The sequence below is a fragment of the Bufo gargarizans genome, chromosome 4, assembly GCF_014858855.1.
Source record: "Bufo gargarizans isolate SCDJY-AF-19 chromosome 4, ASM1485885v1, whole genome shotgun sequence".
In the NCBI taxonomy this organism is placed as follows: Eukaryota; Metazoa; Chordata; class Amphibia; order Anura; family Bufonidae; genus Bufo; species Bufo gargarizans.
In genome coordinates, this window is record NC_058083.1 from 243,905,344 (window position 1) to 243,922,390 (window position 17,047).

General features: G+C 44.3%; 1 protein-coding gene across 14 annotated transcripts in view; it reads left to right on the forward strand.

Moving 5' to 3' along the window:
* RIMS1 (regulating synaptic membrane exocytosis 1) overlaps window positions 1-17,047 on the forward strand; it is a 400,438-nt gene that overhangs the window by 373,128 nt on the left and 10,263 nt on the right. For all 14 annotated transcript variants that reach the window (XM_044292437.1, XM_044292436.1, XM_044292439.1 and 11 more), the window contains 2 exons: window positions 2,758-2,859; window positions 6,941-7,080. In XM_044292437.1, the coding sequence (XP_044148372.1) occupies window positions 2,758-2,859; window positions 6,941-7,080 (242 nt within the window). The remainder of the gene's footprint in view (window positions 1-2,757; window positions 2,860-6,940; window positions 7,081-17,047) is intronic.

The following is a 17,047-nucleotide window of genomic DNA, read 5'->3' on the forward strand; positions in this document are numbered from 1 at the left end:
GGTTCTCAATCGGGTTCAGATCAGGTGAACAAGGAGGCCATGTCATTAGATTTTCTTCTTTTATACCCTTTCTTGCCAGCCACGCTGTGGAGTACTTGGACGCGTGTGATGGAGCATTGTCCTGCATGAAAATCATGTTTTTCTTGAAGGATGCAGACTTCTTCCTGTACCACTGCTTGAAGAAGGTGTCTTCCAGAAACTGGCAGTAGGACTGGGAGTTGAGCTTGACTCCATCCTCAACCCGAAAAGGCCTCACAAGCTCATCTTTGATGATACCAGCCCAAACCAGTACTCCACCTCCACCTTGCTGGCGTCTGAGTCGGACTGGAGCTCTCTGCCCTTTACCAATCCAGCCACGGGCCCATCCATCTGGCCCATCAAGACTCACTCTCATTTCATCAGTCCATAAAACCTTAGAAAAATCAGTCTTGAGATATTTCTTGGCCCAGTCTTGACGTTTCAGCTTGTGTGTCTTGTTCAGTGGTGGTCGTCTTTCAGCCTTTCTTACCTTGGCCATGTCTCTGAGTATTGCACACCTTGTGCTTTTGGGCACTCCAGTGATGTTGCAGCTCTGAAATATGGCCAAACTGGTGGCAAGTGGCATCTTGGCAGCTGCACGCTTGACTTTTCTCAGTTCATGGGCAGTTATTTTGCTCCTTGGTTTTTCCACATGCTTCTTGCGACCCTGTTGACTGTTTTGAATGAAACGCTTGCTTGTTCGATGATCACGCTTCAGAAGCTTTGCAATTTTTAGAGTGCTGCATCCCTCTGCAAGATATCTCACTATTTTTGACTTTTCTGAGCCTGTCAAGTCCTTCTTTTGACCCATTTTGCCAAAGGAAAGGAAGTTGCCTAATAATTATGCACACCTGATATAGGGTGTTGATGTCATTAGACCACACCCCTTCTCATTACAGAGATGCACATCACCTAATATGCTTAATTGGTAGTAGGCTTTCGAGCCTATACAGCTTGGAGTAAGACAACATGCATAAAGAGGATGATGTGGTCAAAATACTCATTTGCCTAATAATTCTGCACTCCCTGTATAGTTTGCCATGTTGTTTTCTTGTGGAAATTTACTGTGCAAATTAGCATCGTACACAGTGGAGTCCCATTATTATGACCACTTCCTACTTTTGACGTTGGCAGTGTGTAGTTCAGGAAGGAAATCGCATGTGGTGAGCTGGCATGGTGGGTATATAAAATGTGTGATGTAGGCTGTATGCACACATATCCCTCATTGCTGTCATGAGTGAAAGGGGGGACTTGCAAAAAGGGATGAATTTTGGCTTAGGGCCAAAGAGACAGTATTTCTGAAAGTGCGTACTTTGTGAGCTGTTTGCATACTGCTGTGGTGAACATGTATGGTGAGTGGACAAATGGCACCATGTGAAGGTGACCGTTGGCTACAAAGGTGCAGGATGGTGCACCGACATGCCACGGTAGAGCAGCTCACCATCAAAATGAACCAAGGGGCTACCAGATATGTCTAAAACAGTTCAGTGAACCCTACTGCATATGAGGCTCTGAAGTAGACCAATGGTCAGTGCACCACTTCTAAGCAAGTTTCATCTGCAGAAAAGGCTTCCATTTTCTGAGCAGTAATAGAACTGGACCTCCACTATATAGTTGCCTTTTCCAATGAGTCACGTTTTCTGCTTCATCAAATGAATGGACGTTTGTGTGTCAGGTGAGAAACATCAGACACAAGCTGGTGGTGTCAGCATTATAATCTGGGGAATGTTTTGGTAGCACTCTTTGGGCTCACTCATTCATGTGGAAGGCACTCTCAACCGATTTGGGTATGAGATGAATCTATCCTTGCAGATCACGTACACCCATATATGCTGATTGTCTTCCCTGGGGTGGATGGGATCTTTCAGCAAGATAATGCAACATGTCACATGGCTAGAAATGTCCGACATTGATTAAAAGAGCAATGACCAAGACTTCCAAGTACTACCCTGGCCCCCTAATTTCCCTGACTTGAACCCAATTGAGAATCTGTGGGACCACATGTATCCTCCCTCACTCACCCTCCAGCAGCTGTGGGATACACTGCAGTCAGCCTTGCTCCAAATACCTGTGACAACCTACCTGGACCTTATTAAGTCACTCCCAGCCCATCTGACTGCTGTCCATGCTGCACATGGCAATTAATATGGATATTAGATGGTGGTCATAATAATGTGAGTAGACTGTATAGTTTGTGTATAGCCATACCTATTGGCATATCAGGATGGTCTTGTTTACAGTAGATGCCAAGACCCCCCTACCAGGCCTGAGCTGAAGTCCTTGTACTATATCTTACCATCCCCATTCTTTCTTATGTTCCAAGTTATATTAGTATTCTTGATATGCTTTAATGTCATTGCGCTTTAATGTTTTACTGTCTCTGTTAATCAGCTATTCATCTGTCAGTTGCACTTTAGAGACTTGGGGGTACCCTAGTGAATCTAATGTAATACTTCATTAAGCATGTCTATAATTACACATTGTATACTTTTATTATTCCTTCTTATTGAATTTATGGTTATCTATTCCCAAGCCAAACACTTAAAATTACATTAAGTAAGAATTGTATGTGCTTTGGGGCATAGTAACTAGAGCAGCTCCAGGCAATGTGAGAGAAATCCTCTATGATGCATGCAGTGCCCTAAAACATTTCATTTCTCTGTTATACATTCTGGTAGATCCTTATAAAAGGAAACATGGGATGTAAAAGTATATTCTAACTTGTCATATGTCTTCCAGGTGACATACAGATAGGAATGGTGGATAAGAAAGGACAGTTAGAGGTTGAAGTAATAAGAGCTCGAGGCCTCATACAAAAGCCAGGCTCCAAATCTACACCAGGTAAGAGCGAGTGAGATTGTTGTCAGTAACTATCATACAGTAGCGTCCATATAGTAGAAATATGAGACCATGTTCCAGGGGCGTACATAGAAATCACTGGGCCCCATAGCAAAAATCGGAATTGGGCCCCTTAACCCCGCCCACTACCCACCATGGCCCCTCCCACTTCCTGACCTGGCTCCTCCCATGCCACACCCCCATTAAATAAATTTATACATGACCTACAGAAACTGTTAGGGATAAACATTTTTATTTTTTTTATATTTTCATACAATGGGCATGTCACTTGCCAGGCTTTAGCAGAGTGGACACAGGGCGCAATATGTATGCCACACAACTGAGTGAGTGCAGGGCAGGAGCGCATACACATCACTCCTCCTGCCTCTGTTCACTGTGCTAAAGCCGGACGTAAGCCATCCCCCACATCTTAACCCCTTTGCTACCTGCGCCATTTTGTCATCACTTCTCTTACCCCAAACCCCTTTAACTCCTTGCTGCTGAGTGTGCACATATACGCATGTGTTTGTGTGGGGGGGTGGGGGGTTGTTAGGAAGGAGTAGGTGTAGGAGGAAAGCACACTGTCCTCTATGAGCCCCCCCAACCCCTAATGCCCCCCCCAAAATTCTCAGGACAGTGTGCTTTCTTCCTACTCCCCCCCCCCTACCCCGGGCACGCCCCTTTTAACAAATACTGTAGTAGATCACTAGCAGTCCTATGTAACACAGTGATAACTCTCTGAGTACAGATAATGTAGATGGGTGTGAGGCCCCAGAATTCAGAACACACACAGTGTTACCTGAAGTCTGGGGCCGGGCTGAGGCAGTGTGGGTCAAATTCTATATACCCCTTACCCTACCGAAAATACAGATATGTGCATGGATAATATTATTACAGGAGAATGCCGCACCATACCTGTTACTTCCAGTGACGTCTCCTGTGATGTAGACTTTTCTCAACGTCTTCATTCGGAGATAAGATCGCCATGATACCTTCTTTCAGCCGCTTCTCGTCTCTGCAGAATTTCACAGAAAAAAATTTAGGTTCCTCACTTTACTATAAACCTCTCCTTCCTGGTGTCTCAACAACTCCTCCTGCTGCCCCCCAATATTGTGCTAGAGCCAGACAGATAGTCCCCCATTCCCCATAATATTATTCCCCCTGTATATTATAATGGCCCCCACTTTGTTATTAATATAATGGCCCCCACTTTATTATTAATATAATGGCCCCCACTTTATTATTAATATAATGGCCCCCACTTTATTATTAATATAATGGCCCCCACTTTATTATTAATATAAGGGCCCCTCTTTATTATTAATATAAGGGCCCCTCTTTATTATTAATATAAGGGCCCCTCTTTATTATTAATATAAGGGCCCCTCTTTAATAAAAAAGAGGGGGCCATTACATTAATAATAAAGAGGGGCCCAGGGGGCCATTATATTAATAATAAAGAGGGGGCCATTATATTAATAATAAAGAGGGGCCATTATATTAATAATAAAGTGGGGGCCATTATATTAATAATAAAGTGGGGGCCATTATATTAATAATAAAGAGGGGGCCATTATATTAATAATAATGTAATGCCCCCCTCTTTATTATTAATGTAATGCCCCCCTCTTTATTATTAATGTAATGCCCCCCTCTTTATTATTAATGTAATGCCCCCCTCTTTATTATTAATGTAATGGCCCCCTCATTAATACTATGATGTCCACTGACTGAGTACTGTCAGTGGTCCTCCTCTCGTGCCCCCAGTGCCTCTGCAATAAGGGAAGAACGTAGGGTACATAAAAAATAAAAAAAAATAAAAAATTATTACTTACCTCTCTAAGGACAGCTTGTGGCATCCTGGTACAGGATCGCTCACTGTGCCTTCCCGCGCCGCGTCATCGCGTCATCTCGCGAGATCCGACGCAGGAGGTCACAGTGAGGTACGTGACTAAAAGTCCTGCGTCGCACCTCAACTGAAGCCGCTCCCCAGGCCCCTCCTCACTTCGCCGCGTCACGCAGGGCCCCTCCTCTCGCCGGCCTCCGCTCCGCCCCCTGTAAATCTTATTTTAGTTATTCAGCTGCGGCTGGCCGGCTGCGTTCTAACTTCTCCTGGCTTGAGGGGGCCCTGGGAGCCGGGGGGAAGAATAGTTGGCTCAGGGCAGGCTGAGAATAAAAGCAGCCGCATAGCGCTATAGCCGCATGTCAGTGGGCGGGGCCAAATAGTGTGGGCGGGGCCTTATCTGCGCTCCGGGCCCCACAGTGCCGCGGGCCCCATAGCAATGGCGTGGTCTGCCTCTATGGGCGGTACGCCACTGCCATGTTCCTTATGTCACAGTAGTTGAAGATTGTAATTTTAGTTTTTGTTTTTTGTTCCTCACATTTCAAAATCTTTAACTTTTTATTTTTCCATCAACTTGGGCTTGTTTTTTGGTGAGGCAAGTTGTCTTTTTTTATGGCACCATTTTGGGGTACATCAGGTGAATTGTATAATGTTTAAAAAAAAATTGAGGGGCGACAGTGTGGAAAAAGAGTGCAATTCCACCATTGTTCTCATAGTTTAGTTTTTACAGTGTTCACTGCAAGGTAATAATGACATTTTATCTTTACTCTGTAGGTCAGTATGATTGTATGTTCTACTAATTTCTATGCAGCGCTTTAAAAAAAAGTTTCTTTATATCACCAGATTCTAACACCAATAGATTTTCTATTTTTCAGGGCCTGTTTTTTTGCCAGCTATGCAGTACTTTTTATTGATACCATTTTGGATCACACGGGACCTTTTGATCATTTTTTTATTCTATTTTTTGTGGAGGTGACGGGATAATAATAAAAAAAAACTTAAATTCTTATTTCAAGGGTATAAACTGTGTGGGTTAAATAATGGTATATTTCAATACATTTATTATATATAGTTTTTTCACATAAAAAAAAAACTTTATTAAACTGTGTTTACATTATTTTGTCCCCTTAGGGGACTTAAACCTGTGATGTTTTGATCTCTTGTACTTTTCTGCCGGGCAGGCTATTACATCCTGCCAGTCAGGATGTATTAGCAGCTGGGACATGGCAGACCTGGGGCCCTTAAGGACACTGCTGGCCACCATGTGAAGTACAAGCCACCCCGCAAATATGTTTGTGGGGTGGTCATCAGAGGATAGAGGGAGCTCCCTCCTTTCGTCTAACTGCTTAGGTATAGCAGGAGGGAGATAAACTGCCAGGATTAGAGTTAACCTCTGATCCTGGCAGGGAGAACTGGGTGCGTGCTGTATAATACAGAACCTGCAAGCTATGGCCCAGCTTCTGAGCTCATGGCATTGCCATTATGTAATATTACAGTACTGAGCGATAACTACCAAGGCTCTGTGATGTAATAGTACATCGTCGAGTGGGAAGGGGTAAAAACATGGCTATCACTAATTATATGTATAATAATAAAAACGACTACATAATACAAGAGAAAAAATAGGGCCCAAAATTACTAGAGCTCAATTACTGGTTTGACTCCAAAGGCCCCAGTAAAGCAGGGGGAGGATTCCTGGTACTCTCACAGAACAATTGCTATGACAAAAGTAATCTTGTCCTTGTACCTGTCCCTGGTGCGCACTGTTAAACCCAATACCACTGTCCTACCGCATTATCCTCAAAAATACAGTTTATTTGGAGGACTCTGCAAGTGGATATAAAGCAGAAAGCATCAATTATAATCAATACATTAAGCCTGATGCACAATAAAACAACCATAAAGATAAAACAGGTTCCAATCACCAGGCTCACAGTGGATCCACTTACCATAACCACATGCTGGCACTAAAGGAGAGCAGGGCACTTGTGCCAGTTACTGGCATCAGAGTTGTCGTGGTGAGTGTTCTGTAACATTAGGGTATCCAGGGTAAGACGTAGGCAGAGTATCAGGAATCCTCTCCCTAGTGTTAGTCACACCACTGATTGAGCTTTAATAGTATTTATGATATTTAATATTTCTGGTAGCCTGCAAGTGAAAATCAACATGGTGAAACATATTGTGTTTATATAGTGTAAAACATATTAATATGATTTTTTTGCTGTGACATGCTCTTTACAGCTCCATATGTGAAAGTGTACCTTTTAGAAAATGGAGCTTGTATAGCCAAGAAGAAGACTAGAATTGCACGGAAAACCCTTGATCCTCTCTATCAGCAGACGTTGGTATTTGAAGAAAGCCCTCATGGAAAGGTCCTCCAGGTAAAGTTGTTAATGGTCTCTCAACTGTTCTCTATAGCTGGGGATTGTAATCCTAACTTCTTATATCTTGGTCCAGATTGGGGTCTGATTTAAAGGAATATGTTGTCAGGAAATGACATTGTTTAAAGGGGTTGGCCGCTTTCTGGTTACTGTTGACTAATGTGTTTGTGAGATGATTATTTCCAATATCTCATAAGGTATGACCCATTGTTTACAAAGTCTTTTGTGCTGTCCACACAGAGGTCCTGAAAGAAATTGGGTCAGGAGCAGCACGGCAGACGGCTTGTGAAGGGCGATCTAGTGGTCTTGCAATAGCTGGGCAAAGGGTCACAGATCCAACGTGATCCAAAGGTATATAGAAAAGGTAGGAGGCCACAGCAGCATATCCACGAAATCCTCTTTATTCAAACGAGCGCCTCACGACAAGGCATAAAATTAACAGCGACGTTTCGGCTATGACTAGCCTTTATCAAGCATGTATAACAATTAAAATCACTGCATATAAATACCCATATTAGATACGCCCACAATACTGCTCAACCAGTAAAATCTAGAAATTGTAGGTAACACCCACCCATCACTAGATGTCATCAAAATTAATCACATAGATCAGCTGACTAGAATCCCATGTTCACCTGTGGGGAATTGTGTCATCCGTTTCTCCTTACAGGTGGTGGCGTTACGCCGTCCATAATGCGCATGTTGTCAATCTCCATCGCATCATCAAACCACGTCAACTGCAGAGCGCCGTCAAGCAACCACGTGATGTGTACGTCAGAGGGCAGCTCTCCGCTCCGCCTATCCGCATTGATGAGCGTCATCAAACGGCGGCCCGCTTGCGTCATCGGAAGCGGCCGGCTATGCATCATCAATACGGGCGGCTGACAAGACGTCATCAAGCGGCGCCATGTTTATGAACTATAGTCGCGTCGCATAGCGATGTGAAAAAACAGACATGCGCATAAATGAGCAGCGAAACAACAAATGAGCAAGGTTCATATGTCAAAATAAATCATGTATGGAGTGACAAATATAGAGACACATAACCCCATACATTCTGACAAGTAATACAATAGATAAGATCAATATTGTGAAAGTAAAGGTCAGGGGTGAGTGGCATGTGGGCCCAATGGTTATGGGGCCCCCATGCCAACCAGGCCGTCCCTTAAAGAAAACAAATAGGTGGGTGTATTGGGCAATCAATTATATGGTGATGCAGTTGAAAAATATACAACATTAAAATACAAGGCAATACAACACAAGAGAGATCAACGTATGCCTGCCACATTGAATTCTAAATTCAACCCAAAGGGGTGTAAAGACTTCAATGTGTAGATCCACTTGAGCTCCTTCTTCCTTAATATTGCGTCCTTGTCTCCTCCTCTCCGCAAAGGTCCCACACTATCTATAACTCGAAAACGAAGTTGGTTGACCGAATACCCTGCATCTACAAAGTGCTTTGCGACAGGTTTATCCATGTTTTTGTTACGTATGGTACTCTTGTGCTTATTAATACGCTCCCTAACCTCCATGGTGGTCTCACCCACGTAGGTGAGGCTGCAGGGACACTGGATGGCATATATCACATCCCGTGACCTACACGTATAATAACCATTGATTTTATATTTCTTGCCACTATATGGATGAAAAAAATGGTCCCCCTTGAGAACATTCCCACAATTGCAGCATGATAGACATGGATACGTCCCGTTTTTGCGGGGAGCAAGTAATTTTTGTTTCACTGTCACATCGCATATATCTGTTTTAACCAGCCTATCACGTAGGCTAGGATTCCGCCTGTATGCCATCATCGGTTGGGAATTGAATTCTTTTATCTCTGGCAACCCCCGCTGGAGTATATGCCATTCCTTTCTAAGGACGTGGGCAATGTCACCACTATCCCGACCGAAGATGGACACAAACGGAATCCTAGCCTCGGATGGAGTTCTCACTGTTTTCTGTAGTGCAGTGCGTCTGTCAACCAACCTCGCCTTCTTTTTAGTCCTATCAAGTAAAGATTTTGGATAACCCCGTTCCATAAAACGTGTGCACATAGCATCCACTTTTTGTGTGCACACCTCCTCATCAGAGACAATTCTTCTCACACGTAGAAGTTGGCTCCATGGAATGGAGTCAAGCATTTTCCGTGGATGATAGCTATCATGCATCAGAAGGGTGTTCCTGTCGGTGGGCTTCTGATAGAGATCAGTAGCCAACCGACCACCGGTCACGTACACCCTTACATCAAGGAACTGCAACTCGCTAGTCGAAGAGGTGACTGTGAATTGTAATCCAGGGGCTCCCGCATTCAAGTGGTCATGAAAAGAATCCAATTCATCCACTGTACCTGTCCAAATCATAAAGATGTCGTCGATGTAGCGCCACCAACATAGGACCCTCCCAAAAAAAGGGGAACGGTAAACCAGTCTGTCCTCCACCTCGGCCATAAAGATGTTAGCATAAGTTGGGGCCACATTCGACCCCATGGCCACACCCCGCTGTTGTTGGTAGAAGGTGTCCCCGAAGAGGAAGTAACTCCTCCTCAGGACCAACTCCAAGAGGTGGAGGACAAACCGGCACACCCCAGGGGAGAGCCCCATGTCGGCCAGGGCCACATCGACGACACCCAATCCATAAGCATGGTCAATCGAGGTGTATAATGATACAATATCAAAGCTGACCAATAGATACTGGGCGGGTAATTCCAAATCCTGTAATTTCGATAAAAAGTGGCCAGTATCCTTGATATAGGATGGGGCGGAGGTCGCCCGGACCTGCAGCAGTCTGTCGAGAAAGACAGACAATGGATTGAAAACCGAGCCCCTACCGGAGACTATTGGTCGACCCGGTGGGTCATTCAACCTTTTGTGAATTTTGGGTAGTATGTATAACATCGGGGTGACAGGGTGAGGCACCACAAGATATTGATACAGACCATCATCGATGACTGAATCCCGTAGCGCCTCACCCAATATCACCCCGACGTCACGCATGATATCCCATTTAGGGTCCCCAGGTAATCGCTTATATACTTCAACTTCGCTTAGTTGTCTGTCAATCTCGCAAACATACCTAGCAGTATCCATGACGACCACCGCCCCACCCTTATCGGCAGGTTTGATAGTAATGCGGGTGTCACGTTCCAAAGAAGAGATAGCTTGTCGCTCAGCCTTGGAAATATTACTACGTCCAAGGCTGGTCGATTTAAGGGATTCGATCTGCTTGTGGACTATGTGGATATATGATTCAACCACATGATTGGAATGCGGTGGTGAAAAGACACTGGGTTTCTTAAGTGCTAACTCATTACATGTTAACAATGCATCAGGTATTTTGTTAATTGTAGATACTTTATTTTCCAATTTTTTGGAGGCAAAGAAGCCCTTTAAACGCAAAGTTCTAAAGAAGCGCTGTAGATCCAGCTCCAAAGAAAACCAGTCCCTCTCGATGGTGGGAGAAAAACTGAGTCCACGGCTAAGTACTTGAACTTGTTCAGGAGTGAGTACTATGGAGGAAATGTTCACAACCAGTTGCATTATCTCCTTGGGTTGCGTCTGGTCGATCTCGCAGACTGAGCTTGGTGCGGCGGTGGTTTCTCTTTTGTATGCCCGTTGGTGTTTCCTTCCACCTCGGCGACATCCCTGTCGCCTTGCCGACCTAAAAAAGGTGCTGACGTGGAGGGCTCATCGGTGGAATCAGAAAGTGTAGAAAAGCCAAAATGGCTACGGTCAAACCTTCTATTGTATCTCCTCCTAGGTCTGCCTTGCGGCTGTTGGTTACGCCAATTGTAGACTTTGCCGGCCTGATAATCTTCCAAGTCTCTGTGCCATTTTTCTCTTTTGACACGTTCTGTTTCGCTTTTATGGCGTTGGACCTGTTGTGTGATCTTATCACTATATGCCGTAAATTCATCAACATTAGACAGAGCCTGGATTTGTGTGTTTAAATCAACAATCATTTTTTTGATGTTGTCCACCTCTTTACATAGATAATCTATGTTAAGCAAAATCAATTCAAAAGAGTATTTATTACTCACCGCTTCGAATTTGCTACAAAAATCCGTGTCATTCGGAAAGAGGTTTGGTCGTAGATGGGACCGCAACCCTCTTGGAATGCGTTGATTCCTGTAGTATTCACGTAAAGTGCTCAAATGTAGCTCCATAGTAGTCAGTCTTTTCGACTCCTGTTCGCACTTACGCTTCAATAAATCAATGGAGGGAGTGCTAAGGAAGGAGACATCAGTGGGATCTGTGCCGATCAATCTGTTAATCTCATCCTCTGTGTACAAATATGCCAAGTCGTTCGGCGTCTCAGTGCTCCTATCAGAGCCTGGGAGTAGATCCATGATCACAAACAATATATTAAACGTAGGTATACTCCCCGGTGCACGCTCCCCGGATCAAGTAGTGAAAGAAATTGGGTCAGGAGCAGCACGGCAGACGGCTTGTGAAGGGCGATCTAGTGGTCTTGCAATAGCTGGGCAAAGGGTCACAGATCCAACGTGATCCAAAGGTATATAGAAAAGGTAGGAGGCCACAGCAGCATATCCACGAAATCCTCTTTATTCAAACGAGCGCCTCACGACAAGGCATAAAATTAACAGCGACGTTTCGGCTATGACTAGCCTTTATCAAGCATGTATAACAATTAAAATCACTGCATATAAATACCCATATTAGATACGCCCACAATACTGCTCAACCAGTAAAATCTAGAAATTGTAGGTAACACCCACCCATCACTAGATGTCATCAAAATTAATCACATAGATCAGCTGTCTGCCGTGCTGCTCCTGACCCAATTTCTTTCACTACTTGATCCGGGGAGCGTGCACCGGGGAGTATACCTACGTTTAATATATTGTTTGTGATCATGGATCTACTCCCAGGCTCTGATAGGAGCACTGAGACGCCGAACGACTTGGCATATTTGTACACAGAGGATGAGATTAACAGATTGATCGGCACAGATCCCACTGATGTCTCCTTCCTTAGCACTCCCTCCATTGATTTATTGAAGCGTAAGTGCGAACAGGAGTCGAAAAGACTGACTACTATGGAGCTACATTTGAGCACTTTACGTGAATACTACAGGAATCAACGCATTCCAAGAGGGTTGCGGTCCCATCTACGACCAAACCTCTTTCCGAATGACACGGATTTTTGTAGCAAATTCGAAGCGGTGAGTAATAAATACTCTTTTGAATTGATTTTGCTTAACATAGATTATCTATGTAAAGAGGTGGACAACATCAAAAAAATGATTGTTGATTTAAACACACAAATCCAGGCTCTGTCTAATGTTGATGAATTTACGGCATATAGTGATAAGATCACACAACAGGTCCAACGCCATAAAAGCGAAACAGAACGTGTCAAAAGAGAAAAATGGCACAGAGACTTGGAAGATTATCAGGCCGGCAAAGTCTACAATTGGCGTAACCAACAGCCGCAAGGCAGACCTAGGAGGAGATACAATAGAAGGTTTGACCGTAGCCATTTTGGCTTTTCTACACTTTCTGATTCCACCGATGAGCCCTCCACGTCAGCACCTTTTTTAGGTCGGCAAGGCGACAGGGATGTCGCCGAGGTGGAAGGAAACACCAACGGGCATACAAAAGAGAAACCACCGCCGCACCAAGCTCAGTCTGCGAGATCGACCAGACGCAACCCAAGGAGATAATGCAACTGGTTGTGAACATTTCCTCCATAGTACTCACTCCTGAACAAGTTCAAGTACTTAGCCGTGGACTCAGTTTTTCTCCCACCATCGAGAGGGACTGGTTTTCTTTGGAGCTGGATCTACAGCGCTTCTTTAGAACTTTGCGTTTAAAGGGCTTCTTTGCCTCCAAAAAATTGGAAAATAAAGTATCTACAATTAACAAAATACCTGATGCATTGTTAACATGTAATGAGTTAGCACTTAAGAAACCCAGTGTCTTTTCACCACCGCATTCCAATCATGTGGTTGAATCATATATCCACATAGTCCACAAGCAGATCGAATCCCTTAAATCGACCAGCCTTGGACGTAGTAATATTTCCAAGGCTGAGCGACAAGCTATCTCTTCTTTGGAACGTGACACCCGCATTACTATCAAACCTGCCGATAAGGGTGGGGCGGTGGTCGTCATGGATACTGCTAGGTATGTTTGCGAGATTGACAGACAACTAAGCGAAGTTGAAGTATATAAGCGATTACCTGGGGACCCTAAATGGGATATCATGCGTGACGTCGGGGTGATATTGGGTGAGGCGCTACGGGATTCAGTCATCGATGATGGTCTGTATCAATATCTTGTGGTGCCTCACCCTGTCACCCCGATGTTATACATACTACCCAAAATTCACAAAAGGTTGAATGACCCACCGGGTCGACCAATAGTCTCCGGTAGGGGCTCGGTTTTCAATCCATTGTCTGTCTTTCTCGACAGACTGCTGCAGGTCCGGGCGACCTCCGCCCCATCCTATATCAAGGATACTGGCCACTTTTTATCGAAATTACAGGATTTGGAATTACCCGCCCAGTATCTATTGGTCAGCTTTGATATTGTATCATTATACACCTCGATTGACCATGCTTATGGATTGGGTGTCGTCGATGTGGCCCTGGCCGACATGGGGCTCTCCCCTGGGGTGTGCCGGTTTGTCCTCCACCTCTTGGAGTTGGTCCTGAGGAGGAGTTACTTCCTCTTCGGGGACACCTTCTACCAACAACAGCGGGGTGTGGCCATGGGGTCGAATGTGGCCCCAACTTATGCTAACATCTTTATGGCCGAGGTGGAGGACAGACTGGTTTACCGTTCCCCTTTTTTTGGGAGGGTCCTATGTTGGTGGCGCTACATCGACGACATCTTTATGATTTGGACAGGTACAGTGGATGAATTGGATTCTTTTCATGTCCACTTGAATGCGGGAGCCCCTGGATTACAATTCACAGTCACCTCTTCGACTAGCGAGTTGCAGTTCCTTGATGTAAGGGTGTACGTGACCGGTGGTCGGTTGGCTACTGATCTCTATCAGAAGCCCACCGACAGGAACACCCTTCTGATGCATGATAGCTATCATCCACGGAAAATGCTTGACTCCATTCCATGGAGCCAACTTCTACGTGTGAGAAGAATTGTCTCTGATGAGGAGGTGTGCACACAAAAAGTGGATGCTATGTGCACACGTTTTATGGAACGGGGTTATCCAAAATCTTTACTTGATAGGACTAAAAAGAAGGCGAGGTTGGTTGACAGACGCACTGCACTACAGAAAACAGTGAGAACTCCATCCGAGGCTAGGATTCCGTTTGTGTCCATCTTCGGTCGGGATAGTGGTGACATTGCCCACGTCCTTAGAAAGGAATGGCATATACTCCAGCGGGGGTTGCCAGAGATAAAAGAATTCAATTCCCAACCGATGATGGCATACAGGCGGAATCCTAGCCTACGTGATAGGCTGGTTAAAACAGATATATGCGATGTGACAGTGAAACAAAAATTACTTGCTCCCCGCAAAAACGGGACGTATCCATGTCTATCATGCTGCAATTGTGGGAATGTTCTCAAGGGGGACCATTTTTTTCATCCATATAGTGGCAAGAAATATAAAATCAATGGTTATTATACGTGTAGGTCACGGGATGTGATATATGCCATCCAGTGTCCCTGCAGCCTCACCTACGTGGGTGAGACCACCATGGAGGTTAGGGAGCGTATTAATAAGCACAAGAGTACCATACGTAACAAAAACATGGATAAACCTGTCGCAAAGCACTTTGTAGATGCAGGGCATTCGGTCAACCAACTTCGTTTTCGAGTTATAGATAGTGTGGGACCTTTGCGGAGAGGAGGAGACAAGGACGCAATATTAAGGAAGAAGGAGCTCAAGTGGATCTACACATTGAAGTCTTTACACCCCTTTGGGTTGAATTTAGAATTCAATGTGGCAGGCATACGTTGATCTCTCTTGTGTTGTATTGCCTTGTATTTTAATGTTGTATATTTTTCAACTGCATCACCATATAATTGATTGCCCAATACACCCACCTATTTGTTTTCTTTAAGGGACGGCCTGGTTGGCATGGGGGCCCCATAACCATTGGGCCCACATGCCACTCACCCCTGACCTTTACTTTCACAATATTGATCTTATCTATTGTATTACTTGTCAGAATGTATGGGGTTATGTGTCTCTATATTTGTCACTCCATACATGATTTATTTTGACATATGAACCTTGCTCATTTGTTGTTTCGCTGCTCATTTATGCGCATGTCTGTTTTTTCACATCGCTATGCGACGCGACTATAGTTCATAAACATGGCGCCGCTTGATGACGTCTTGTCAGCCGCCCGTATTGATGATGCATAGCCGGCCGCTTCCGATGACGCAAGCGGGCCGCCGTTTGATGACGCTCATCAATGCGGATAGGCGGAGAGCTGCCCTCTGACGTACACATCACGTGGTTGCTTGACGGCGCTCTGCAGTTGACGTGGTTTGATGATGCGATGGAAATTGACAACATGCGCATTATGGACGGCGTAACGCCACCACCTGTAAGGAGAAACGGATGACACAATTCCCCACAGGTGAACATGGGATTCTAGTCAGCTGATCTATGTGATTAATTTTGATGACATCTAGTGATGGGTGGGTGTTACCTACAATTTCTAGATTTTACTGGTTGAGCAGTATTGTGGGCGTATCTAATATGGGTATTTATATGCAGTGATTTTAATTGTTATACATGCTTGATAAAGGCTAGTCATAGCCGAAACGTCGCTGTTAATTTTATGCCTTGTCGTGAGGCGCTCGTTTGAATAAAGAGGATTTTGTGGATATGCTGCTGTGGCCTCCTACCTTTTCTATACACACAGAGGTCCTGTCCATAAGATGGCTGCTGATGGAGGGTCATGTGAGCAGGCAAATCACTTCTGTGTGATGTCTCCTACGTTTAAATACACAGAACATGCCATCTCTACTTGTTCTGTTGGGAGTTTAGTGCAGTGTGTTTGAATGGTGGAGACATCACATGGAAATTATTTACCTGGTCACGTGAACCTCCATCAGCAGCCATTTTATGGACAGGACCTCTGTGTGGACAGCACTGTAAACAAGGGGGCATACCTCATGAAATATAGAAAATGGTCCAGAATATCTACAAAGACTACATTAGTAAGTGTCATATAATCATCTCAAAAACACATTGATTAACAGTAGCCGGAAAGTGGCTGACCCCTTTAAATGATCTTTTTATAAAACAACTCTTTTATTTTTTCGTTACGGATGCGACAATACCAAACATATGAGGAATATCCAAAGAAAAGACCGGCACTTCACTCCTTGTTCAGAATAATGTTGCTTTATTCAAGCATAGAGGAGACACAGCGCTGAAGTGACACGTGTTTCGGCTCGAATCCGAGCCTTTTTTGATGCTTGAAAAAGGCTCGGATTCGAGCCGAAACACGTGTCGCTTCAGCGTTGTGTCTCCTCTATGCTTGAATAAAGCAACATTATTCTGAACAAGGAGTGAAGTGCCGGTCTTTTCTTTGGATATTGGAAGCAGGTTATTCTTACCCTGGACGCGAGCACCACGATTTATGAGGAGGAGTGCCGACTGTTTGTTTTTTTTTGCAATTTTTTTATTGAAAAGCGTATTTAAAAAAAAAAAAAAAAAAGAGTTTTTTTTTAACTTTTTTTTTAACTTTTTTTTTAACTTTTTTTTACCCCTAATAGTCCCACAAGGGGACTATAACAGACAGCTTTTTGATTGCTTTTAAAATGCAATGCACTATCCCTATAGTGCATTGCATTTTAATGACTAAGCTATTCTGACATTGACCAGCCTGCTGGAAATGACTCAAGGCTGGTCTGGGGCCTACATCAGACCCCAGGCAGCATTCACACACATCGGCACCCCGCGATCACATTTGCGGGGTGCCGATGGGAGACAGATGCTCCCTCTGTCAGCACTTTACA